At 39.2% G+C, this 27,079-nt stretch overlaps 2 protein-coding genes across 3 annotated transcripts; one reads left to right on the top strand and one right to left on the bottom strand.

Annotated features, from left to right (window-relative positions):
- The first annotated feature begins 5,157 nt into the window (after positions 1-5,157).
- Positions 5,158-8,295, top strand: LOC118823874 (trypsin-4-like). Its single transcript, XM_036593720.1, has 5 exons — positions 5,158-5,290; positions 6,293-6,455; positions 6,675-6,934; positions 7,520-7,665; positions 8,066-8,295. Exons 1-5 carry the CDS (start codon positions 5,251-5,253, stop codon positions 8,213-8,215), a joined length of 759 nt encoding a protein of 252 aa, XP_036449613.1. The 5' UTR covers positions 5,158-5,250; the 3' UTR covers positions 8,216-8,295.
- Positions 8,296-12,198: 3,903 nt separating this feature from the next.
- si:ch211-261d7.6 (zinc finger protein 721) lies at positions 12,199-25,488 on the bottom strand. Of its 2 annotated transcripts, none has more exons than XM_036593664.1 (2): positions 25,007-25,481; positions 12,199-15,309 (listed from the first exon to the last, which is right to left on the bottom strand). In XM_036593664.1, exons 1-2 carry the CDS (start codon positions 25,371-25,373, stop codon positions 13,022-13,024), a joined length of 2,655 nt encoding a protein of 884 aa, XP_036449557.1. In that variant the 5' UTR covers positions 25,374-25,481; the 3' UTR covers positions 12,199-13,021. The 2 variants fall into 2 exon arrangements, with proteins under 2 accessions (XP_036449557.1, XP_036449550.1); XM_036593657.1 differs by lacking the exon at positions 12,199-15,309 and adding an exon at positions 15,445-21,908 and having other exon boundaries at positions 25,007-25,488.
- Positions 25,489-27,079: the final 1,591 nt, after the last annotated feature.

The raw sequence follows: 27,079 nt of genomic DNA, 5'->3' as shown, positions 1-27,079 counted from the left end.
CTGGCTAATTAAAGTCACAAAGATATTTATACTGCAGCGGTGTTTCCAAATAACTCACACAAGCTGAAGATCGAGTCTGTGACTCAGCTTTACTGAAAAACTCAGAACGGAGAACAAAAGAAAGGGGGAATATGGCGCTAGGTTAGCGCTCGGCTAAGCGCAGTTAGCACCCTCTCCGCACACACAGCCCTTCACAATAAGAGTCCTGGTCAAAGGAGGAATAACAAATGAACCAAGCAGCATAAAATTAACGTGATTTTAACCAGACAGAATAGACGCACCTGACGCCACATATTACTACTACAATCACACGACGCTTGTGAGAAACACAAACGCCTTACTATTAAAACCAAAAAGGTTTATTGCAAATAACTAAGCACCAAACCAAATATTTAAGCTACTTTATAACGAATTTAGATGTAATAGTTCCTGCAAATCCATTCAGTTTCACCACAGATAACAGCTGCATGTTTTACACCTTAGTCTAAAAAGAGGTGAGGCACGAACGTACATACTAGCACTCACAACACTCAGACAACAATACCACAGGTAAATATTATATCTGCGATGTAAATTACATATATAATACAGTATGCATATGCATAACTCACCTTTAAAAGTAAGAAAAATGCAAAATATTGCAAAAAGGCGAAAAGAGAAATATTGAATTTTTTTTATTATTTCAATTATTTTCATTCGCTTCTCTTAAACGTTGTACTAGAGATATTCACTCAAGACTCTATGGCCACTTGACATTTAGCATTTAATGCAATTACTGCCATTTACTGGCGAAGAAAAATAGCAGTAATTTCCAGCTGCGGAAACAGTTGAAGTGTTACATTGCAAAATGCTGTGTTTCCATTAATAAAACATTTAGATATAGCAAATTTTTAAAAAGAATAATAGATGTATAATGGGAAACACATTTTCATTTTCTGAAGGTGGTATTTCTCAGAATAACTGTGGCATATAATGAGATAATTCACAGTTTTAATTAAATCAAATGCCTATTTTCAGTAAATAAACTAGTTTACAGTTTATTAAACATACAACAGTTTATGTTTCTGTTGTGACAGTATGACATTGCAGTATGACACAGGTAATCATACATTGCATGAATAGAATGAAACTAACAGAGCTTCTGGCAGTTCGCCAATGTGTACTAACATTCTTTTTGTATGCTTAATTAACACATGAATTCCTAATTAATTCAGGCACTTAATAAAGCCTTTATTACCTTCATCTTCATTCATTAATACATGCGTTAGTAATTTAGTCTTGTGGTTGTTCATATGTGACTTATTCATTTGTTCCTGATTAATGACTCATTACTTTCTGATTAGTTATTCATTAGTAAATGCCTTAATTACTGACAGTTCATGTACCCTTATTATAAAGTGCTACCTATATATATATATATATATATATATATATATATATATTTTTTTTTCTGACTATATAAATATAGTCAGTAAATATTTCTTGTCATATTTCTAGCCAGTAAATATTTCAGTTCATTCTTTTTGTAAGCAGTTCTCAGAATTTAGAACAGAATTTAAAACCTAGTGGGGCAAATTTTAAAACTTCAAAACTATTTGGAGCACAGCTTTGAAATTTTGCAGGTGTGTAAATTAAACTCACGTGTTTGTTTGATTTTCCTCATGGAAATCTGTGACCTCACTGGACAGGCTCTAGGTGAGTCACTTGGAAATGATGTTGGAGGTTGGCAACCTCTTATAGTTGAAAGCTGGCCCTGAATCCTTGCGTACGTAGTAACAGACTGATATAGACTTTCCACAGAAGGTCTGGTCAAAATATTTTCCATTAGCACTGCCCAATCAGAGTCTACAGATCACATAGTACACGCCATGTAAATCTGACGATGACTATTTACTGACTGCTTTCTCTCTATTTCTTTCTTTTAATCCAGGTTCATATGTGTAATCCTGGTTTTAAAAATGTCATGGAGTTCAGATATAAGTTAATCCACTGGTATAAAAAAGGCAGAAACTGGGACTCCTGACAACCAGGCAAGACCTGCTAGACCACCAAAACTTTCACCATCAGATAAACAGCACTTAAAGCTTTCATCTTTGACAGATAATCAAGCTCCACTGTTGTTTCCCATCTGAACAAATCCACAGGTGTTTCTGTCCATCCTGAAATGCTGCAGATGAAACAAAGAAGCTGCTGCTGATTTTAGGAAAATGGACTTGAATTACTTGGATTGTACAACCAACTTCAAACACTGAACTTTGGAGGTCTGGAAAAATATTCCAAGAGTTTTCCAGAAATCTGCTGGGAAGTTTTTCCACATTTCCAAAGTTGAGTTTAAAACTAAATACTCAAAAATGTGGTATTATATTTAATTGTTGAGGCTTCTGTGTAATTTCCTAAAAACACAAGCACAACATTTCCCTGGGTAATTCTACCAATCAGAATATAGGGCTGTTCCTGAGACCCAGATTAAGCCTAAGACTAGCACCATGACATTTTTACTGAAATGCCTGATAACCTCTACTGAAATGGATAATAGATAAAAACTCAGACTGATTCTGTTTTATGTATCATCCCACTTATGTTTTTGCTTTAATACAAAAGGAGAATGTACAATTATACAATAATAATGTTTAACACTCCTATTACACTTTGAATATTAATCTTTCACGGCTTACCCTTATTAAACCAACGTCAAACACCACATTAACATGTTAAACACAACCTCTTTGAATTCACTAAACTGTACTCAGTGTCCTGATTCCTTTTGCTTTAATATACACTGAACAGCCATTACATTAAATTTTATCAGCTCCACTTACTATATAGGAGCACTTTGTAGCTCTACAGTTACAGACTGTAGTCCATCTGTTTCTCTGAATATCACTGTAAAAAATCCAACTTGCTAAATGTAGTGCAAATTTAAAATACATAGTTGGCCCAACTTTCTCATGATGATCTTTCTGACTCAACAACCTGTACTGAGTTCATGAATGTGTCACAGCACACGCCCTGCATCAGCTGACCATTTAAAGTTGATGTAACGTCTTTCCATGAGTTCCAGTATAAACTGATCCAGTAGCGTCCAACTGATTCTCTATAAACACGGAGCTACATAACAGAGTATATCAAACCCAGTGTACAAAACTACACATAAACATATTTTTCTGCATAATTTAACAAAAAAAACAGCCGTTAGCCGACTCTATTTGGTTTATATTGTACGTTCTCTGTAGCTGGACTAAGTATATTTTCCTATAGTAAACTGGCCATTAGCTAGATAACGCCAGCTAACATGCTAATGGGCTAATAACACAGCTAACATGAAGAGACGGCCTGAGCTCGGCTGCTGTGCGGCGGTCTTGGCTAAGAGTTTTGGCACATTGGAATCAGGACAAGTATGGGCGACGCTCAGCAACTGATGTTTCAGCAAAAAAATATAAGGACAGACTCCACCTGTACCGACGCAGGTTCTAGCTATTGTAGCAATAGAAGAACTTTTTTGGTGCTATATAGAAACCTTTTCAAAAATGGTTCTATACAGAACTGAAGCTCTATACAGAACTATCTGAATAACCCTTTCCCCATGCAAAGAATCCTTTAATCATGCAAAGGGTTCTTTGAGTGTACATAGTTCTATTCAGAACCATTTTCTTCCTAAAGAACCCTTAAAGAACCAATTTTTTTAAAATGTAGGGTGGTTAGATTTAGGTTTATTGTAAAGTGATAGGGTAATTAATGCATGCATTAATTACTGAATAATTCACAAATTTAATACTACATAAAACCTACATTTAGACAAAAAACACTTTGAGAACTGACTGAAAGATTGAAAGAAATATTGTACAATCTGACATAAATAGGAGACCCTTCAATAAATGTTTCTGCTGAAGGAATTTAGCAAAATGAATCATTTAAAGTGAAATGTTATTCTAAATGTCATAAATATAGTCAGTAAATATTTCTTGTTATATTTCTAGTTAGTAAATATTTCAGTTCATTCTTTCTGTAAGCAGTTCTCAGAATTTAAGACTTTATTTAAGATTTAAAACTTCAAAACTATTTGGAGCACAGCTTTGAAATTTTGCAGATGTGTAAATTAAACTTGTGTTTGCTTGATTTTCCTCATGGAAATCTGTGACATCACTGGACAGGCTCTAGGTGAGTCAGTAGGGAATGACCACTATGACCTCCTATAATGTAATGCTGGCCCTGAATCCTTGCATACGTAATAACAGACTGATATAGACTTTCCACAGAAGGTCTGGTCAAAATATTTTCCATTAGCATTGCCCAGTCAGAGTCTACAGATCACACAGTACATGCCATGTAAATCTGACGGTGACTATTTACTGACTGCTTTCTCTTTATTTCTTTCTTTTAATCCAGGTTCATATGTGTAATCCTGGTTTGTCTTGATTGAACCTTTAAATAAATGCAGATATTGAAATGAATTATTTCAGTTGAATCATGCAGGATTAAAGCACCTAATTAGCTACACTATAAGCCTATGTGCACTTTTAATGTGAAATATTTAAATATTGGAGAAGGTGATGGACAGAACTGGACATCTTACACAATAAACAGTTCAAATGTTAATTATCATCATTCCTTCTTAACATGGTTTCTGTTGTTCATAAGCTTTTCAGTTATTGAAATTAATAATTGTTGTGAAATTAACTTTAAGTGGTCCCATTTGGACATGATTCGAGTTTATGGAGGATTTTGAAATTGAGTCAGTCTGAGGGACCCTCGTACCCTTGGGGAACTGAAATTCCCACAGACACACTCCAAAATCTTGTAGAAAGCTTCCCAGAAGAGAGGAAGCTGTTATATCAGAAAAGGGGGACCAACTGCATATTAATGCATATGGATTTAGAATAGGATGTCATAAAAGCTCCTGTAGGTGTCCCAATACTGTAGTTTTGGTCTTGGAAATTTTCAGATTAACATAAACAGTATGAATAAAATGAGTTTTCTAATAATTTGGTATTGAGTGGCTACATTCAGTGGCCTGTGTGTGTGTGTGTGTGTGTGTGTGTGTGTGTGTGTTATCTTGAAGGAGTTTTCTTTGACAGCATAACCAGATAAGATGAGTTTGAACAGTTGGTAAGTTTCAGAAATATAAAAAAAAGTTTTCTTCTTACTGGCTGTGTCTGGGCTCCTCCCAGGTGCTGCACAGCACTTACATATATATACAGCCCTCATTCAGTCTGTCAGTCCTCCTTCACTGTTGATCCTCCATCAGTAATAATGAGGTCTGTTGTGGCTGTTGTGCTGCTAGTGGCTGTGGGTGAGTATCTCTTTCCCATTTCTTCTTGCTGTAGGAGAAATAGGCAGTCGCTTAGGGCCCCTGAACTTCAAGAGGCCCCACAGCCAGTCCCTATCCTTGTGTCCAGTATAATACGATTGGAATAGATGGGGCCCACCAGTAGAATGTCGCTAAGGGACCCCAAATGTTCAGATTCTGCCTTGGGTATCTTTCGACCTTGCGCATGCTTACTTAGAGGACTCTTTGTGAACATGAAAGTTGACTGGAAATCTAGTTGTTTTTACTGAATTAATGGAGCCCAGGCTCAAACATTTCTCCTTGTAAGTTCATGTTAAGGTAATGAGTGTCTCTTTAGATTGATTTTAAGCACATCACCCATCACTATAATCCTACAGTGTTGTCGATAATCCTGTGGTCCACACTGATGCCCAGTTTTATTTGGGAAATTCTCATGAAACATGCTATATACTGCAAAATTAAAATTACTTAAAGTTTTCTTTTCTGGATATACAATAATAATTCCTGGTTGAAACCTGTTTTAATTATTTTAAACAGATTTTTAATAAAGTCCTAACTAAAGTCACCAAATTCTCATTACCGCAATACAGTAAGAATTAAAGATCGACGTGTAAATAATGTTATTTTCACAACTTTTTTTAGAATCAAAACTGTTGCCAGACTAAGTATTTTACAGCTAATTAGTAAATATGTATGTTTTACAATATATCGTATTTTGAACTTTTATCTCTTTACCACAACACAGTGACAGCTATTGCGTTTTTTACTTTTTACTGCTTATATTTTACAAGTAAAAAGATCACAGTTAAGCGTTAAAGTAGTTAAAAGTTAAAGTAGTTCAAACTATTTTGTTTCATCAAAAGAAGATGAACGTTGGTAATGAGAATTAAGATTTGACCAAATGGCTTAGCAAGAACTTAGCAACCACCTGGGACACCATAGCAACTTTCGCCATCAAGCTGCATTTATGTTGTGCTAACATTTCTTGAAACGTTTGTGAAACAGCATGTAGCAGAGCTGAAGACGATAAGATCATCGGAGGGTTCGAGTGTCCACCTCACTCCCAGCCTTGGCAGGTGTTGCTAAGAAAAGATGGTGAAGACTGGTGGTGCGGTGCATCCTTAATCAGCGATAGGTGGGCAGTGTCCGCTGCTCACTGTTACAAGCCGTGAGTATCTCGCAGTACTTTCTTTGTTTCTCAACTGAAGATGAGCAGTAAAGAAATTCATGAGGGAGGAATCAAATCTTGCAGATACTGAAACATTTTCCTTGTTTAACTGTTAGTATATCAGGATGTACTACTTATGTTTCTGTCAAAGTTATGATATTCCAACCAAACAAACTCATTGAAGGAGGGAAAATACATCATTTTTCCTTTTATTTAAAGGGCAACTGGTTTTACTCTCCATCTGGGAGAGCACCATTTGTTCAAAGATGAAGGCACAGAGCAGACGATCAGGCCAGAGAAGTTCATACTTCATCCTGACTACAATGAAGACACGCTGGACAATGACTTGATGCTGGTCAAGCTGAGTCAGCCTGTCGTTTTCAATGAGTATGTGCAGCCGATCCCCCTGGCAACCACATGTTCAAAGGAAGGGGAGCAGTGCCTGGTATCTGGATGGGGTAATCAGATCAAAACTGGAGGTGAGGCGAGCAGCACTTTAATGCTGCTTTTCATTGTACTTTAAAGTGATTTCAAAGCAAGTCAAGTTGTTAAGCAATGTTAAGTATTAGAAATGTATGGTTGGAATTGGACATGATTAGAGAAAAAGTGTTTATATAAATCAGTTTGACCAATACTTCGTCCTGTAGTACGCTGTGGCATTACCTGAAGTTCAGAAGTGTTTAATCTGCTATAAAGAAAGAAATCTTGTTTTAATTTAACCCAAAATTTCTAAAATCTAAAATTCTTTGCTTGTTTATCAAATATATTCCAATGCACAACAACACATTTAAGTTATATTTTTAACAGTATGTCTCATAAAGCGTCAAAAACTGCATGAGTCTATTTCAGATTGTAGCTTGAAATGATTTAGGGCTGTCGTGATGAAATGTGATTTATTTTGCGTGATGCTAATTGGTGGGCTATAAGATTCCACACGTCTTAGTTATATTAGCCTCGTAGCTCTAGCACAAAAGTAAAGGAACAAGCTTCGGACACAGTGCATGTTTTATGTACTGGAATAAGGGGGTTTGATTTTTCGTAAGATCTTGTCTACTGTTTTCCAGAGAACTATGCAAACGTACTGCAGTGTTTGGATCTGCCTGTGGTCTCTCACTCAAAGTGTGCGGCTTCTTATGAGAAGATTTCACTCAAAGTCACAAACAACATGTTCTGTGCTGGCTTCTTCGACGGAAGTAAAGATTCCTGCCAGGTAAAAATCAGATTTGCAAGTAGTTGTGGGAAGTAAAATGACTCTTTCACACTGTCAGTTTCAGTTCATTTGAACGATTCATTAGTGGCATTGTACAAAACAACATGCAAAGCCAGCATAGAATTCAATATCGCTAAATATAAGATGAATTGGTGCATTTTACAGTTATTAAAAAGCTTTAATGAACCTACAGTGCAAAGTCTATGAGATTAGTACCAACAATTTCTATGAAACTTTGTTTCTCCTGATGTAGGCTAGATGGTTCTTACCAGTATTCAGCTTCTAACCTCCACGTCAGTGCGTCAGTTATAAGTTACAGTACTGAATCATTCCTTTGAGTTCATTGTAGAGGGAAATAATCCCACATTCTCTTTTGCTTTTTGTTCTTTTCTTGTCCCAGGCTGACTCAGGGGGTCCTATTGTGTGCAATGGGAAGCTGCAGGGGGTCGTATCCTGGGGCTTTCGTTGTGCGTTCCCTGGCTATCCTGGCGTTTATACTGAAGTCTGTCGCTATACCGACTGGGTCAAAGACAGCATGGCCAACAACTAAGAGTGAAAGTTGTTATGCAGTGTTTAGGATCAAGTTTGGACCTCATTCAATAAAGTTATCTGATTAAGCAAAAGCATGAAGTGCATGTTTACTGTTTGTTTTTTAAGAATAAGCAAAAACATAGATATCATACTGTGTAAAACACAGAATAAGCTTGAGTTTTTGCTGTTATTCATTTCAAATGTTACATTGGTCTCCTCATTAACATTACAAATGTATGGGTGCTGTATAAAAGTGAGAGGTCAAACTTTATTAACTCAGTTTCAGTCAAAATGGCCATTACAAGTTATTCATTGTTCTGAGGAGTTCAGATATAAGATAATCCACTGGTATAAAAAAGGCAGAAACTGGGACTCCTGACAACCAGGCAAGACCTGCTAGACCACCAAAACTTTCACCATCAGATAAACAGCACTTAAAGCTTTCATCTTTGACAGATAATCAAGCTCCACTGTTGTTTCCCATCTGAACAAATCCACAGGTGTTTCTGTCCATCCTGAAATGCTGCAGATGAAACAAAGAAGCTGCTGCTGATCTCAGGAAAATGGACTTGAATTACTTGGATTGTGCAACCAACTTCATACACTGAACTTTGGAGGTCTGGAAAAATATTCCTAGAGTTTTCCAGAAATCTGCCGGGAAGTTTTTCCGCATTTCCAAAGTTGAGTTTAAAACTAAATACTCAAAAATGTGGTATTATATTTAGTTGTTGAGGCTTCTGTGTAATTTCCTAAAAAACACAAGCACAACATTTCCCTGGTTAATTCTACCAATCAGAATATAGGGCTGTTCCTGAGACCCAGATTAAGCCTAAGACTAGCACCATGACATTTTTACTGAAATGCCTGATAACCTCTACTGAAATGGATAATAGATAAAAACTCAGACTGATTCTGTTTTATGTAGCATCCCACTTATGTTTTTGCTTTAATACAAAAGGAGAATGTACAATTATACAATAATAATGTTTAACACTCCTATTACACTTTGAATATTAATCTTTCACGGCTTACCCTTATTAAACCAACGTCAAACACCACATTAACATGTTAAACACAACCTCTTTGAATTCACTAAACTGTACTCAGTGTCCTGATTCCTTTTGCTTTAATATACACTGAACAGCCATTACATTAAATTTTATCAGCTCCACTTACTATATAGGAGCACTTTGTAGCTCTACAGTTACAGACTGTAGTCCATCTGTTTCTCTGAATATCACTGTAAAAAATCCAACTTGCTAAATGTAGTGCAAATTTAAAATACATAGTTGGCCCAACTTTCTCTTGATGATCTTTCTGACTCAACAACCTGTACTGAGTTCATGACTGTGTCACAGCACACGCCCTGCATCAGCTGACCATTTCACGTTGATGTAACGTCTTTCCATGAGTTCTAGTATAAACTGATCCAGTAGCGTCCAACTGATTCTCTATAAACACGGAGCTACATAACAGAGTATATCAAACCCAGTGTACAAAACTACACATAAACATATTTTTGCTGCATAAGTTAACAAAAACAGCCATTAACAGACTCTGGACAAACTCTGGACAAAGTACAGGGTGTCCCAAAAAAATTTATATAATTTCATCGTCTAATAACAGCCAATTCTCCCTCAAATGATCTCAATTTTTAACAGAATATGTAAAAAATAACCAAGTTTAATTTTTAATGTTTTTTTTTCAGGTTGAAGAATGGCGTTCACTAGAAATGAAAAGTCTTTTTGTGTGTTAGAATATGCTCCAACACAGTCAAACAAGAGTGTGCAGCGTGCATTTTTGAGAAAATTCAATAAAATGCCACCAGTATCAGAAGATATTACATTTGTGAAGCTTTGTGAAATCGGTTATAAATCTACATCCCTCTGAATTTCTTGTTTGAATTTTGATAAATAAATATTGTATTGTGATGTACATGAAGTCCATTTAATTTCATTTGCCCAGGTCATGTAGTTACTCAGATATTCACATCTCAAATGATGTTGAATTTTTTGGGACACCCTGTATATTTTTCTATAGTAGACTGGCCATTAGCTAGATAACGCCAGCTAACATGCTAATGGGCTAATAACCCAGGTAACATGAAGAGACGGCCCGAGCTCGGCTGCTGTGAGGCGGTCTTGGCTAAGAGTTTTGGCACATCAGAATCAGGACAGGTATGGGTGAGTCTCTGCAACTGATGTTTCAGCAAAAAAATATAAGTGCAGACTCCACCTGTACCGACGCAGATTCCACCTGCATTGTCCACCCTGCTCCTCGCTGGCCATCTGAGCCCAGAAGAGGTCAGGAACAAAAAAGTATCTGTATTTTTGAGTTATGAAAGCAACATCTTTACTGGATTTGAGAGGCTTCAATGCTGTACAAGTTTATTTGGTCTACAGAAATATGCCTGTATCTGTTTCAGTTGCTGAAGTTAGCATTTTAAACTTTTAACAAATGTTCTCTCCTCCTACAGATATCCATCGGGTTCTCGACTGATCAGGACTTACAGCTTGTCCCAGGTGCTTTACTTTTAGTATTGTTATAGTATTGCTTTTTATGTTATTAGTATCTATTTCTTTATATTTTACTGCATCTTTAAACACTAAATGTTGCCAATATGATGGTGTGGCATGCGCCCGCCCCCCGGGCCCCGACGATGACGGCGGCGAGAGCCGGCAGGAAGGAGGGGCCCGAACACCCAGCGGCGACGAACCTCGGACAGGACGGCAGTAGCGGCCACGAGAGGCACCACGGCGAGGAGCGAGTTCGAGCTCCGCCGCCCGGGCCCGGCCCCTGTGCCGCAGAGAAGCCGCTTCAGGACTCCTCACGTTCGACCCGGGCGGCCGCGCTGCAAGCTGGGGGCGGTGACGGGGAGGCAGAACAGCGAGCGCTGTTTCCTCTCAGCTCTTTAAAAGGCGCTCACGCTGCCAGCCAGATCAGCACCAGCTGGCTCTCATTAACGGAGCACCTGAGCCGAGAGGGAACGAGAGCTTTTTATGGTATTGCTAACTTACAGATTACATTCTACCTGTTTTTCTGCATACCTTTTAGCCCTCGTTCACCCTGTTTTTCAGTGATCATAACCCCCACATTACCGTGGTGCATCACTGTAAGCACTGCCGTAACACTGACGTGCTGGTGGTGCGTTAGTGTGTGTTGAGCTGTTATGAAGTGATCAGACACAGCAGTGCTGCTAATACGTTCGAGTTGGGTGAACACTAGCGCCCTCAAGTGGAAGTAACTCAAAAAACCGTGAAGCCGTCCTCAAATTTTAAGTTGACCCAACATTTCATTTTTTTTACGGTACTGTTTTCAAAAAATGGAAAATTATAGAAATATTTCACGCTTCAAGATTACTAGCACCTACTGTTTTACCAATGTATGACACTTTATCATAGATGTACAGTATGAATAAGTGTCAAAAGCCACATTAGAAAAAATACATTTTTTTTAACTTCACTTGGTTTGAGATCACTTTAAAGCAAAGTAACTATATATGTACATACATAACCTTCATAATTATAATATATAAGCTTCTTTATTATCACCCTGATAGTGGAAATGGGCATTTTCAGCCACTTTCTCATCATTTCCTGATTTGGGCACCTCATCAACCTTTCTTCCTATGTTTTTGCTGTATTCTTTGGTCTTTCTCATAACGATGGATGACTGAGGGAATTTGTCCTGTGTTTCATTTCACATATTCTGCCTAAAGAAACAAAGTTATGGCTGACCGTTTAAGTGTTCCTAATTGCTCAGGTGAACTTTAAAACATAAAATATGAATGGGAATATACTTCAGTTAGAGTTCACTCAAAAATTTTCTAGGGGTGCCAACAACTGTGGCACTCATTGATTTAAGAAAAATATTTCAAGACAAAATTTAGTTTATTTCAATTATTACAGTTTAAATAAAGGGTTAGATTTTTGTTCACTTTTGAATGAAAGATCAAAAAGGATAAGCAGTAAAGAATGTTTTTTTACAGCCTGTTTTGCTCATGTTTACCAGGGGTGGCAATAATTGTGGAGGACCCTGTGTGTATACACCACTTGGCTGAATCCCTCAGCACAGCCAACAAAATCATTGTAACCTTTATTTTTTTTTTCAAAATTTACCAACTGTCCAAACGCATCTTCTTTGATTGATCTATCGGAGGCAAAACTCCTTCAAGGTAACATGCAAATAGAGACCACTACACATAGCTTAATCAATACAAATACCAAATTTTTGGAAATGCATTCATTGATTCCTACATGTAAATACTGTTGCTCACTTGAATGTAAAACAATTAACTGGAAACTTAAAATAGCACATTAGGAAAAGGTCATTGTTCTGGTATTAAGGCACTCCATAACCTTTATTTGTTTTATGTTGAAGACTGTTCATGTGTGCATGTTTATTCAATCCTCCATACTTTTAAAATTTAAACAAGATATGGGAGCAGAATACAAATTTAAAATAAGATCTGATAAAAAAAAAAAAAAACAAGAGAATACAAGTTTTGATCGCTAATTTTTCCCTATTCAACTAATCTATTTTACCTTAGTTTGCACATTATAATCTAACCAGATTATACATGGCAAATGAACGACACAGGAAGTGCAGACTCCAGCTTTAAATTTTCCAAAGCCGTATAAAGACATGCTAAGCCGATAACCTCAGTAATTTTGTGGCCAAACAACGACGAACAGGTCTATGAAACTTGTCGGCTTACTGTCTCGCCCATTTCTATAACATGAGCATCTTAAACAATAATAAAAAGGTAGGAAAGAACAAATCAAAGAAATTTGATCTTGTTTTCTCAACAAAAGACGAAACAAGATCAAGTCATTCCATTTGCATGTTTCATGTAATGAATGTGAAGTTCAGGTTCTTTAAAAAAACAAGCACCACATTCAAAACATGCCCACTGCACCCCAGACGCCAGTTCTCCAATGTCTTTAATCTCTCCTTCTTCTAGCTCCCCCGCTGATGAATCGGATGAAGAATAAGAGGAGTTTGATATGCCTATGCTGACAGTTGACTCGGAATCATCCAACTCTTGTCCTTCCTCCATGTCTGTGGGTTCCTCCTCATGCACTCTGGCTGATGAATCAGATGAAGAATCCGATGAGTCCGATTCCTCTGCCAGCATGGACACATTCGATTCATCATCTAATTCTTCAGCCTGAGAACACAAAGGGGAACCCACAGACAAAGTGGAAGAGGAAGATGAACAATCAGATGATACTGATTTACCTGCCAGCACAGACACGTCAGACTCGTCATCTGATTCATCAGCTGGAGAGCATGAAGAAAAACCCTCAGAGATACAGGAAAGAGGATGGCTGAAAGGCATACAAGAACCGGAACCCTTAGGTTCCTGTACTTCCCCTTCCTCCAACTCTCCCTTGCCTTCCTCTACGACTATACGTTCCTTTTCTTGCTCTCCGGCCAATGATTCTGATGAAGAATCCGATGAGTCTGATGTACCTGTACTGGCAGATAAATCAGAAGATTCACTAGAAGTAGAATCGTCATCACTTTCAACATCTTGCGCCGGACACTCTGAGCCATCTACACGTTTAACCGTCATATTAGAGCCTCCCACAACCCGCTTCTTCTTAACTTGTCTCTCTGCAAACCGAGCATCCTTTTTCCCATCCTTGGACATCTCTAAATGCTTCTTGCGGTGGATTATTAGGTTACCCAGGTGAGAAAAGTTTCTTTGGCAGACGTCACACCTATGAGGCTTAGGAGCCCTGTGAATGTCCAAGTGGTGACGAAGTTCAGACACAAGCTGAAAGGCCTTCTGACAAACGAGACATCTATATTTCCCAACGTCATGGCCAAGCAAGTGCTTGTCTAATGTTGCTCTACTTTTGAATCCTTTTCTACATTTGTGACACCAAAACGGCTTCTGCTTGTGCATTTTCTGGTGAGCCATAAATGTGTGTGTAGTGTGAAAGTCCTTGTCGCACTGTTCACAGCGGAGACTGGGGAGCTCATCCAGATTGGCCTGCCTGTGATATCGCATGTGAACAGCCAGGCCTGCTGCACGAGCAAAAGATTTGCCACATTCCTTGCAAGAGAACTCCCCATTCTTTTTTTGATTGACATGTGTCTTCTGATGGTTTCTGAAGGATTCAGCAAAGGAGTACATCTTCCCACAGATGGAACATACATACACCCTGGACGTGGGGTTTCCCTCTTCAGATTGTGCAGCGCGGGGGCGAACAATAAAGATTTCGTAGGGTTTAATCTGACAGCTACTTTCGGAAAGGGGCTCATGGTCTACATTGTTTACCTTTATTTGCTCCTCTTTGCTATCCATCCTCGTTTTCTTTTCTGGTCGTGGACCACTCGTTTCGTCTTTGCTGTCCATCCTCGTTTTCTTTTCCAGTCGTGGACCACTCGTTTCGTCTTCTTTGCTGTCCATCCTCGTTTTCTTTTCCAGTCGTGGACCACTCGTTTCGTCTTTGCTGTCCATCCTCGTTTTCTTTTCCAGTCGTGGACCACTCGTTTCGTCTTTGCTGTCCATCCTCGTTTTCTTTTCCAGTCGTGGACCACTCGTTTCGTCTTCTTTGCTATCTATCCTCGTTTTCTTTTCCAGTCGTGGACCACTCGTTTCGTCTTCTTTGCTGTCCATCCTCGTTTTCTTTTCCAGTCGTGGACCACTCGTTTCGTCTTTTTTTCCATCCATCCTCGTTTGCTTTTCCAGTCGTGGACCACTCGTTTCCTCTTCTTTGCTGTCCATCCTTTTTTTCTTTTCCAGTCGTGAACCACTTGTTTCCTCTTCTGTGCTCTCCATCCTCACTTTTGTCTCTAGTCGTAGACTGCTGATTTCCTCTTCCTTAAAGTCCATCTCCAGTCGCGGATCACATATTTCCTCTTCTTTGAAGTCCATCTCCAGTCCCGGACCACTTATTTCCTCCTCTTTAATGTCCATCCTCATTTTCTTCTCCAGTCGTGGACCACTGTCCTCACTGACAGTTGACACAACTGGTCTTTTCTTGCGTTCTCTCTCTAGCTTAACCTCTTCCTCCAAATGTTTAAGCAGATGGCTCCTACAAGCTTCCCAGCTAGTGAACTGCTGTCCACAGTCCTGGCATCTCATGCTGCACAGTTTCACTGGAGAAAAGAGGAAGATGTTTTGAGATCAACTATAATCAAGGTCATACAGTCAATAAAGCAACTAAGCTCAGGTATATTTTCTCTCCAAGTTCAAGTTCATACTATTACATTTACTGCATAAAACAGACCAGATTAGCATATTCACAGATTTATTTGCTAATTTTCATATAATCATTTCATGTATTTCAATCATATAGTACACATAATTACAACAGATTTCTTATAACAGACTAACAAGGACTAATTACAAAGCATTTGTTATTTCAATAATCAGCAGTTCGTTTCCCACAAAAATAGACAAAGGTATTGCAAAAAAAAAAAATCTGATAAAGGTACAGTTAAAAAAAATGAAAAGATAATGCCTAATTATACACAATCACTTTCAAAAGAGGAGCTACTACACACTTGAAATTCATGTCATGTTTAATCATCATACCATGGATATGACCCAACTGGAATGACAGTAATTTCAAATATTTACATTCCTTTTAATGCTTAATCAAGGCAAAAGAAATTACACGTGAAGAAAAAGGAAACAAGAGTAAATAGTCACCATCGATTTACATAACATGTATTGGAAAACCGGCTGTCAGTTACTGAATGCCAGAATGCTAATCTGTTGGTTGTGTTAATAAGAACGCAAGCTGTGTTAGGCATACTGAAGGTCTAACTGGTGTCTTCTTAGACTGAATAAGAAAAGTGTGGGGAAGAAATGTACATAACGGCAAAAACAAGACCAAACTCATTTAGAAACTGTTTCAGTCGACAAGAGAGATCAACAGAAGTGTAAAGACTGCCGGGAAATGCTCTACATTAAATATACAGCTTGGACGATGCCACATGTTAAAACAAACTGCTCTGAGGCACTGGCAACAGAGGCTAACATGACATGAATCAGTCTGTGACTGTCCATTCAAGTGAATGTGTCCTTTGTAGCAATTAATTAATTAACATGGCTCACCCTAGTTATATGCACAAAGATGTTTTGATGTGAACGTTTCAACATTTTTTACTATGTGAGAAAGGGGAAAGTAAAGAAGTTAATATCTGAATTCCTAAGATACAGGGAAGTTAACTACTGGCTGAAATGTGCAATAAATTATTTTTTAATTTTCTAAGCATTCAAAAATGGTCCATTTAAAGAAAGTCATGGCAATTTAGTCCATTGGTATTTTTGAAGCAAAGGTTTGGGTAAAAAAATCATCAATACAACAAATGTCGGAAGGTCATAGCACACCTGATTCAACTCGTCAGCTATTTATAAGGACATGTAAGAGCATGGAATGACAGGAGAAGTATTAAACCATGTATTTTTAACTATTAAGGTGGTCTGATAGCAATACCTATTAACCTGATCTAGCACATCTACAATTAAAAGTAAGAGTTCATGTTGCAGATGATTATATGTTGTCACTGTTGTATCAAAACCTCAATACTTTTTAATGGACTTTTTTTTGTCATTTGAAAATATGCAATAGAAGTGGTCCAGGATTACTTGGAATAGTGTTGTTACATCAACATAAATTGAGTTTTCCTATTCCTATAAAGTCACCATGTCAAAGATTTTGTTATGACAGCGACAAAACAGGAAAAGTCAAAAATCAGGGACCACCTAAACAACTATTCTGAGAACAGTAAGATCTTATAGATAGGAGTAGATAATGACTTGATTTACCCTGTACATATGAGCAAAATGAACCAAGTGGCACATGCACATCATTTCACAGGGTAAATTTTTTTTTTTAAAAATCAAGATATAAAGTCAGTTTCCCAGACCCAGATCAGCCCAAAACTACACTAATGGTGATTCATCATTAGCATGGCAATTTAGTTCAAAACCAGGCTTAATCCCTTTCTGGGAAAGTGGCTCTATGAGTTTAGTGTTAGGCCTACACATTAATTTTAACAGAAACAACACAATTGTTGAAAATATGCACCATCTAAAATCTTTCAGCATGTAAGAGATTTTAGAAATAATCCTTAATGATCCTTCAACTGGTCACAGAATCAGTTACTGGCGAATAACTAAAGTAGCCATCACATTTGCAAGACACATCACTGGATCTTGAACATTATTTTTAGTTTATTTAACACTCATTTACATTACAACTACTGTTACATAATTTGCTTTTCAATCTGAGAACGGGGCATTTGTAAAAATTCAACAGGGAGGCCAGCAATGTTTCAAAAGCAGCAGCTGCACTTAAATCTGTAGTTGCGCCGTAGCACTTAGAGACAGTGTTTTTTTGTGCATTCAATGTTAGAAAACAGCAGTTAAATATTAGTCTTGAAGTGAGTGCTGAAATAAAGAAAATCTGTAGTCCAACATAATCCGACTGTGGTGGTAAAACTAACCAGAAACATTCAAACCACCCCACGCGCATGCTCAATGTAATGCTGATGCAAGTCTGTTTCCTGATCGAAAGAAGTTCCACACTCAATACAAGTGAGGCTCTCGTCATCTCTCGAAGAGTCTCTTAACTCTTTATCACCCAAACACTCCTGATGATGGTCAATGAGATCTCTAATTTCACCAAATGTCTGTGGGCAAAGAGAACAACGATAGGGCTCATGTTTATTGTGGAGAGTCTGGTGTTGCTCCAGTGCATGTTTGGACAAAAAGGTTTCACCGCATTGATGACATCTGTGGTTCAGGCATGACTGCGAATTAGTGGTTGTGGGTAGCTTTGCCAGAGACACAGAGTTCACGTTTGAAGGACATGTAGAGGATTGGAGTTGATTTACATGGCCAGACGATGAAGACGCGTTAAGCCTGTACCGGAGTTCAGTTGGGAGACGTTTGCGTATTTCATCGTGCCAGGCAAGATGCTGCTGCAGCTGATTTTCAGTCCAGTAGCCACGGCAGCAGAGTGCACAAGAATGTGGCCGAGTCCTGGCCGCCTCTTTATGTGCATCTAGCTGAGCCTCGCTGGGAAAAGCTTTGCCACATTTATGACATTTGAAGAGACACTTCATAGTGGACTCTAAAGAACGTTGTGCTAATGACGACCCCTCCATTACATGTGGTTTAACAGATCTAACTGGTTGTTTCTGATCGCCATTAACTGCACTGCAAGACCTTTCATGGTTATAGAGGGCTCCGTGAGAACTGTAGCGTTTCTCACATCCTGAGCATGCCAAGGGCTTAGTACCTCCATAGGCATTTCCAGGGGGACGCCCTCTTACCCTTCGGTGTTTCTGCCATTTGTGTGCACGAACACCTCGTATATTTAAGAAGCTCTTTTGGCAATGATTGCATTGATATTTTACCTTTATCTTGTCTCCTTTGGTTTGGATCATTTTAAAAGAGATGGGAGAACTTGACAAAGGTCGGATGGGTTGACCTGACATTTGTACACCAACAGGGACCTCTGGCTCCAGTTTTTCAGCATCCTCAGCAACATCAGAGGGACCGGCATGGTGGCAGGCCAAGTGGGAGGCTAAAAGAGATTCACTAGAGAAAAACTCCTCGCAATCTGGACAAGCAAAACTGCTCTTAAGTTTTGCCTCCGACGGGGCCTGTACTCGTGGGTGGTATTTCTGATGCCGGCGAAGAACGCACAGATAAAAGAATTGTTTTCCACATAAGTTGCATGAAAAATTCCCACCACGGTTGTTCTTCCTTGAGATTGTATTGCTCTTTGAGAAATGTCTGGCCATTCTTTTGTCTTTATGCCATCGCTTGTGTGTACCAAGGGCTGCATTTGTCGAAAAACTCCTCCCGCATTCTGAACAAATGAAAGGAAATTTGGCCGACTGCTCTTTTTCATGGAAAGCAACTTGCCATTGAGATTTTGACTTGAAAAGACGGCCTTTGCAGTGCATGCTCCTATGAATATTAAGTGCACCTGCAACTGAGAAACTTCTGCCACAGTCATCGCATTTATATTTCAAATCAGCTGGATGTATTTTGACCAAATTTTCAGAGTTCAGGTTCTTCTCAGTTTTGCTTGTCTGCATTTGATTATTGGCATTTTCTTGGGCTACATTCAGCTTTTCCGATTCATCTTTCTGACTCTCCTCCATTTGTTCCTCAGATTCCGTCTTTGGTTTTATGCAGTGTTGTCGATGAATCTGTAATGCTGAAACACAATCAAAAAACCCAAGGCAAGTCTGGCATTGAAATTCACCAGAAGTATGGGGCAACTTTGCCTTTTCTGCAGGAAAACCAGTTTCGTAGCCATGGCTTTTCATGTGGAACTGAAGCGCCATAGCACGGGAGAAAAGTTTCCCACAGTCAGGACAACTGTACGAGTTCTTTTTCAACTGTTCAACCTGATAGTCAAATGACTTTGCAGGAGGTGGGGCACCATTGACATTATGAATAAGCTGATGCTTAAGAAAGCAGGCAAGCATACGGTAAGATTTTCCACAAACGTCGCATTTATGTTCTTCTTTTGACTCTTCACCAGTTTTACGATTCACAATGCCTCTCTTACGACCACGTCTCTTGCGTCTTACACGTCCACTTTCAGATTGATGGGAGGCTTCTGAACTGCCCATGCTAACATCTGCACACTGTTGCTGGTACTGTTTGTGATGAATGAAAGCTCCTATAGACCAAAATCCTTTCCCACATTTTTTACAGTGATGGACTTTGGGGCCCAGAAGTGTCTTGGTTGGATTGAAATGCTCTGCCTTTCTTTCTTGGCCATCCTTACCCCAGCAAATTTTTCGGTGGTTGTAAAGACCACTGGGATTTGCATAGCTTTTGTCACATTGCGAGCATGCGTAAGGTTTCTTTGTGTCATGATGCTGTTGATGAGAGTGCAGAGCAGAGAGACGTGAAAATTGCATTCCACATATTTCACATTTAAAGCTATTCTTCTGCAGAGTTGCAAGTTGATATGTAATAGACTTGTAAGGTTTCCTGTCTTCATGTTTCCCCAAATGAAAGTAGTGAGCAGCCTTGGAGAAACTTTCATGACCACAAATCTCACACTTAACTCTTCTGATGGGAGTCACACCAACATTTCTTCGAAAACGAGATTTTTTGCCCATTCCTCCCCTATGCCATAACATGTGACAACGTAAGGCCACAGCCTTCATAAATGTTCGACCACAATCAGGACAATCATACTTCTTGGCCTCTTGAGGAGGACTTGTGTCCATCTCTTGTCCAGCGTGTACTAATCCTCCCTTGAAATGCTCATAGTCAATCTGTACAATTTTTACATTCATCTCTGGATTTATTGGCTGAGGAGAGACCACCTCAGCTTCTTCGCTCAAGTTAAAACTAAAGTCTTCTTTTTCTTCTTGGTCTGATTCGCAAACCAATTCAAGATCAGGGTCCTGACTTGGTTGGGAGTCACTTTCAGAATCATCAGATTCAGTTATACTAATAATTTCAAAGCCATTATTAGTCACCTCGTGATCCTCTGCATCACCTGATGCATCACAGGTGAATTCCTTATCCAAAAGGTCAACTTCCAAGGCATCTTGTAAATGAACCATGGCACCAACAGTGTGGTCAGCCTTGACTTGCTCATTCTGGTATGAGCTGGGTGTCTGGTCAACAGTTTTAGAGCTCTTCTTTATAATGTCATTAAAGTCTTCAGTGTGACAGAGTTCGTGTGAATGCAGTGCAGAGGCACGAGAAAATCGAAGACCACAATCCTGACACTCAAATGCCTTCTTCTGGAGATGGACGACTTGATTTAGGAAAGACTTTGCTGGCATCTCTTTACTGTGAGCTAACCTCTGATGTTTATTGTAGAAAGTCAGCGAGGTGAAAACTCTGCCACATTCCATACATTTAAAGTTCTGCCCGCTGCCATGAAGTCGTGCTCGTCTTTTATGCCAGTGCTGATGACATGACAGAGCCACAGAGCTAACGAAGGCTTTACCGCATTCGCTGCAATCGAATGAACGCTTAGCCTCCACCTTAACCCTAGTATCCGAACAGGTGGAAGAGAATCTCTGGTGTGTCCCAAGCCCACACATGGTGCGAAAAGATCTGCCACAGACACACTCAAAAAGCTTTTTCTCAGACTCATCTATCTGTTCAGAGATTGCAACGTCTGTTTGTTCAGTTTTAACGGGAACTTCATTATCTGAGGGAATTTTCTCTGTTTCACCACTTCGTGGTTTAACCAGTTTTACCTCATGGCAACGACGGTGTGCATCAAGAGCTGATGCACGAGAGTAGCAACGTCCACAGGTGGGGCATGGAAAGGATTTCTTTTTTAAATGGTCTAACTGATGAAAAACAGACTTCGAGGCCTGCTTGTGTGAACGTTGATGGTTAAGGCATTGGCCAACTGATGTAAACATCTTACCACAATCCTTGCACTCAAAAAGTTTCTGTTTGTCAAAGCTCTGACCAGTATCTGAAATCGACTGCTGTTTAATGTCCTGACTACGATGTTTAAGTTGATGGGTGAAAAACCCTCTTGAGCTTGAAAATATACGCCCACACAGAGCACAGCACAATGTCCGTCGACCTCCGTCTGTTGAGACTAGCAGGTCATCCCACTGTGAATCTGTGTCCAGGCAGACAATGGGGCCATCATGGGTGTGCTCCCGACGATGCTCAAGGTAAGCTTCCTTGTTCCCAAAGGCCTCACTGCAATCTTCACAGCGAAATGGCCAATCCCCTAAAAATAGAAAGGGGAAAACGGAAGGTCAAGACGACTCCTGTTGCCAGAGAAAAGAGAAAAAAAAAAAATCAAAGCTGATAACGTATCAATAGGTATAAGAGAGGCTTAAAGTCGACTTAAGTCAACTGAAGTAAATACAAAAATAAAACAGGTGTAAAAGGGACACAGCTTTTTATTTAAAAGCATTTAAATTGATAATAAAAATGCAGCCTAATGTAACTGTATATAACAATATGCTTCCTTACAACTAACACATTAGCCCAAGTTAACAACCATACATGGGCTAGTGTGAAGATCATATGCATAGTCTAAACAACAATCAACATAAAGTTGGTAGCTTGCAGCTTTTAAACTCTTTGGTCATGGGACTAACTACACAAGCTAACTGTCTGCAGGCTATAGCTTGAGGCTACACCAAACAGAAGCAACATGACATTTAAAACAGTCTCAGTTGTAGCCTACCTTAGTACTCTCGTGACTAAGTGTCCTAGTTGCAATACTGATGTAAACTACATTTAGGATGGTTTAATTTCTACTATATCCTTTTATCAGTGGAACTAGCACTACAGGTTAAAATTAGGTGGAGACAAGGACACACCTAGTCCAGTGGAGGAGGAGTCAAATGTCTGAGTCGACTCCAGAAAGCAGAGCTACTGGAACAGGTTGTGCTCTTGCACCCTCACGAATACAGTTCAAAAACAAGTTGAATGAAAAACCCGCCTATTCAAATTTCAAGTATTTATCAAAAATAAATTAACCTTTCTCTGTTAACAGTTAATCATTACCATGCCTAGTCAGTCATTTTGTAAGAGCTTGTCATTTCCGCCATTAAATTTAGCGTGAAATCACAATGCGTGGTGTATTTCCGAGTGAAATGTGACATCTAGGAATGCAACGGTACAGTGGGCCCACGGTCCGGTACGCATCACAGTTTTTGGGCCACAGTAACGGTACAGTTTCGGCATATTTATATTTAAGAACAAAATAAAAACATCTTTATTTTGTCTGTAAACAAATAACACTTTCCGCTCAGAAAAATGGCAGCATGACTGACTAGGCCTCGTTTCTGTCTACTGTCTGAAATCAAGATTGGAAAAACACTAAAAGTGCTTCTTAGCTTTAAGAAGCACACCTATACTTGCTTTGCCTTATTTATTTTAAATCATTATAGAGAGCTAGATAGGATGTCCGTGTCAGTTTGTTTTCAATTTCTCTCAGTGATGTTTCATGAGTTCAGGAATTAATTTGCTGCTAAAATGCCTGTGGGAAGAGACACTGTAATAGTACCACATAGCAAAGCACTGTTATAGAATGCTGCCGGGGAGAGCCGATAAAAGTCAATTTATTTATTTATTGATTTATTTTTACACTTTACTCGTATAAACTGACTGAAATATAGATTTCAGCATCAATCGTCACGCTTGGTATCCGTTTACTACCTCTTCACAAACTGGCTGTTTTTGAGCTGAAAGATACGAGCTGAAAATCGCTAGGTTAGTAACATTAGCGGAGGAAACTTACCATAAGCGGTTTACCTAAAAGACTGGCTGCCGAAGTTGCGAGCACCACTGCATGTCGACGCGGAGTGTCAGCACCGGTGTGAGTACCTCCATTAAAAACAAAAAAGTTTCAAATTTGTGGATGCTGCGCGGCACGACACGACTTATCCGGTTTTCAGTGGCCTTAACTTCTCTCTTGCTAGAGCTTGCCACTGTCACAGAGCTGAGGGGTTATTTGTTTCGGCTCCCCCTCTCTTCTCCGGCTCGTATTTGCATACAGAGCGCCGACAGGCTCCAGAGAAATTCTGATAGGGTCCAGAGATGTTCTGTGGATCTGAGTGTACAATGTGCGAGTAGTCTACAGCGCAAAAAGCAAGTTTTGTAAATTATAGGAAATTGACAGGCACATCATAATACCATGGTTCACATGTGTGTACTGAACCGTAGGGGAGGTACCAAATGGTTTGATAACATACCGTTGCATCCCTAGTGATATCAGGGACGGTCTCTGAGCTAGCTGAGCATTTTGTTTAATGATAGATTGGGGAAGGGGACGTAAACATGATATTATTGGTTTATGTTTTACAACAGAAGAACCCTTTTTGGTGCTATACATAATCATATATAATACATTCTCCACCAATCTGAAGAACCATTTCACCATGCACCATGTTCTATATAGAACTCATGGTTTTTAAGAAAACCATTTCCTTTACTAAAGAACTCTTGAAAAGCCATCTTTAAGAATGTAATGTTCGATCAAAGATACACAAGAATTTTGTCTTTAAAAATGAAGAATTATTTAATATAACAAAGACATATTCTGTTAAGGCATAAAAAGGAAGAAGTGTCACTTATAAAACACATTTAAATGTTTTCTACATTTTATAGGCTATTTGTGTTTGATTGTGTTTGATCTACGCCCCACACTTGTGTTTCAGCATAATAAACCGATGAGTGGAGGCAGCAAACTACACTTCCCACAAAACACCGCGGTCCGAATCACCCAATCAGGCCACAGACGTAGGTCACGTGACCACTACACTTGGTAAAATGGCAGAGGCTGGTCGATGAAACAACTAGTTTTACCTGTATTTACCAGCATTTTACTCGATTTGCTTCAGTCACACTGCTTTTAAGACACTGAATTCATGTTTGACACCGCGCGCTTTAGCATTTAATAAAAGCCCATTTTAAACTAATAAAAATACGCTTCTATCCGAGGACAAGGGGCCTGCAAAGCTAAAACATAGTTATTGTAACGTTAGTTTTCCAAACCCTGTTCAAAACCACGAGCCATCCGAATAAAACGGGCCTTTTCATCACACAATTAGCTAAAAGTTCACAGTCGACGTCCTCTTGTGGAAATGCACCATTGCTCTATACACCTCAGAGAACTGAAACAACAAAAATACCCATATTCTGTGTAAACAGTTGACGTTTTGAGCCTGCAGCTGGGCTCTATTTGTGGCGATGGAAAATATAAGGTGTTTATTTTAGTGCGGACGGCTACACACGTGAAGCTAGCGGCGCTATTGATTTAGCTGCTTTGTTGCAAACGAGAAGGAAACACTTAGCTTAGCTAACACTACTCACCGTCGGTACTTTCGTCTACGGCCAACAAACTCGCGTTTCCGTCGGTCTGCTCGTCGGAATCCTCCCCAGCCACGTTCAGGCTCACGGTTATGTATTCATTTTCCTCAGTTTCCTCTTCTTTTATTTGTATTTGTGGAAGCGCAGCGTTCACGACCGCCTCTTCTTCTTCGTGCTGCTGGGCCTCCAGTGCATGGCCGCCGGCTCGTAAATCCAGCTGCACCGCGGCGTTTTCTAGGTCTAAAACTTCACCACTGTTCCCTGAACCTGTGCACGGCTCTTGGGCCATATCCTCTTGCTTTTCGGAACATGAAATCTCAATGTTTGTTTGCAGCAGACTGCACTCCTCTGCCGAGTAAACAGCAGCCATGTTGCTTCGCTCCCTCACGGAAACGCTGCCACATTTCGCGGTAAAGGGCCACAGAGAGAAGGAGGAGGAACACCGCGAGAGACGTGAACTAACAGCGGGGTTTTCTTATTCACACCCGTATTCCGACAGGCCCCGCCTCCTGCGCTAGGATTGGCTAATATCGTCTGCATTCTGCATAACAACAACAAATAATACTACGACTATTATTACTGATAATAATAGTTAGTATTTCATATGCACAAACAGTACACCCATCGCAGGAATAAATATACATACACACTACAAGTCAACATAGCGCAGGAGGCGGGGCTTGTCGGAATACGCGTGGAAATAAAAACAACGCAAAGGAACTGACGGGATTTCCGTTCAGCAGTGTGTTGCAAAATAAAGGCAAACAGTAAAAGAAAACAAAAAAAATTAAACCAAATCCCAAAAAAGAACGTTCACAGAAAACATCTATCCGCTTCCTGCGTATATGCTGATAATCAATCACTGGCCACTTTATTATGTACACCTACGTTGTATCTACACATCAACCATTTATCCGGTGCACGTTGTAGTAGGGTCATTCTACAGAAACGTCCATTTTTGAGTCCCTAGCATTTACAGATATATTACACTTAAAAAAACAGGTTAGGGTTACAATTTATTTACATTTTCAAATAAAACAATACGTTATTTCAACAGTTACACCTTCTTCAGCCATCAATTTAGCAATATTGGTTTTTAAATCACTTATCTAGAATTCCAAGCACCACCAAAGTGCTTGTCACCACAGTCATGTGTAAAGGGTGATGTCCTATTTTGAAGAAAAAACCTACAATAATTTATAAATGACTATGGAATATATACATTAAATGACAAAGAAAACAAATGGCAAATAAATATTATAAAATATATAATGAAAGTTCTGGTCCCCAGGAGTCGTGTCACTGGTGTTACCACGTAGCAAAAAAACTCTTATTTTGAAATAAAAATCACACTGATGACATCACTCAACTTCATTTTCCCTATTTTCTGAGGATCTATAAAAAAAAAAGCACATGGTAAGTCCACTGTGTTTTTCCAGTTATCAGAGATTTTCTCATTTAGCTCATGATTTCATATGAAGCTTTTAGTTGAAGTCACTGGTGTGACCGACTTTGGTCTGAGGTAATTGTGAAAAATTAGAATACAAAGAATACAAATGGATTAAATTACATATTTTAGTGGATATTCCATGATTGACAATGTGTGGTTTGATGCTCTGTCGGAGCCATTTTGTAAAATGCATTTTTCATTAAAAATGTCACTGGTGTTACCTTTCTTATGTGTAACACCAGTGACGATTGGTAACACCAGTGACACCAATGGAGAGATAGAAAAGTGGATGTTTCTGTAAAATGACCCAGTACTACAGTTACATAGTGTAGTCCATCTGTTTCTCTGCATAATTTGCTAGTACTCCTCCTTTTTTTTTCACTGTTCTTCAATGATCAGGACCCCCACAGTGTTGCAGTACAGCTTGTGTTAGTCGTCTCCCAGGCCTTCATCAGTGGTCTGTTTATGACGCCCATTAACATCTCACTGTCATGTCAGTGTCACTGCAGTGTTAAGAATGATCTCAATACATGCTCAGTGATGGTCCTGACCACTGATAAAAGGGGTAAAAGAGGGCTAACAAAGTATGCAGAGAAAAAGATGGACTACAATCTGTAACTGTAGAA

Source organism: Colossoma macropomum, unplaced genomic scaffold (assembly GCF_904425465.1).
Source record: "Colossoma macropomum unplaced genomic scaffold, Colossoma_macropomum, whole genome shotgun sequence".
In the NCBI taxonomy this organism is placed as follows: Eukaryota; Metazoa; Chordata; class Actinopteri; order Characiformes; family Serrasalmidae; genus Colossoma; species Colossoma macropomum.
The sequence above is the reverse complement of the archived record's forward strand: the minus strand, read 5'-3'. Positions and strand labels throughout refer to the sequence as shown.

What these genes read in the sequence shown, in the direction of transcription:
- LOC118823874 (XM_036593720.1), top strand. Translation starts at nt 5,251, where the DNA reads ATGAGGTCTGTTGTGGCTGTTGTGCTGCTAGTGGCTGTGG. An exon ending in GCTGCTCACTGTTACAAGCC is followed by an intron (nt 6,456 to 6,674) that starts GTGAGTATCTCG and finishes TTTTATTTAAAG; the next exon opens with GGCAACTGGTTTTACTCTCC. An exon ending in TAATCAGATCAAAACTGGAG is followed by an intron (nt 6,935 to 7,519) that starts GTGAGGCGAGCA and finishes ACTGTTTTCCAG; the next exon opens with AGAACTATGCAAACGTACTG.
- si:ch211-261d7.6 (XM_036593657.1), bottom strand. Translation starts at nt 25,373, where the DNA reads ATGGCTGCTGTTTACTCGGCAGAGGAGTGCAGTCTGCTGCAAACAAAC. An exon ending in CGTAGACGAAAGTACCGACG is followed by an intron (nt 21,909 to 25,006) that starts GTGAGTAGTGTT and finishes TTCTATTTTTAG; the next exon opens with GGGATTGGCCATTTCGCTGT.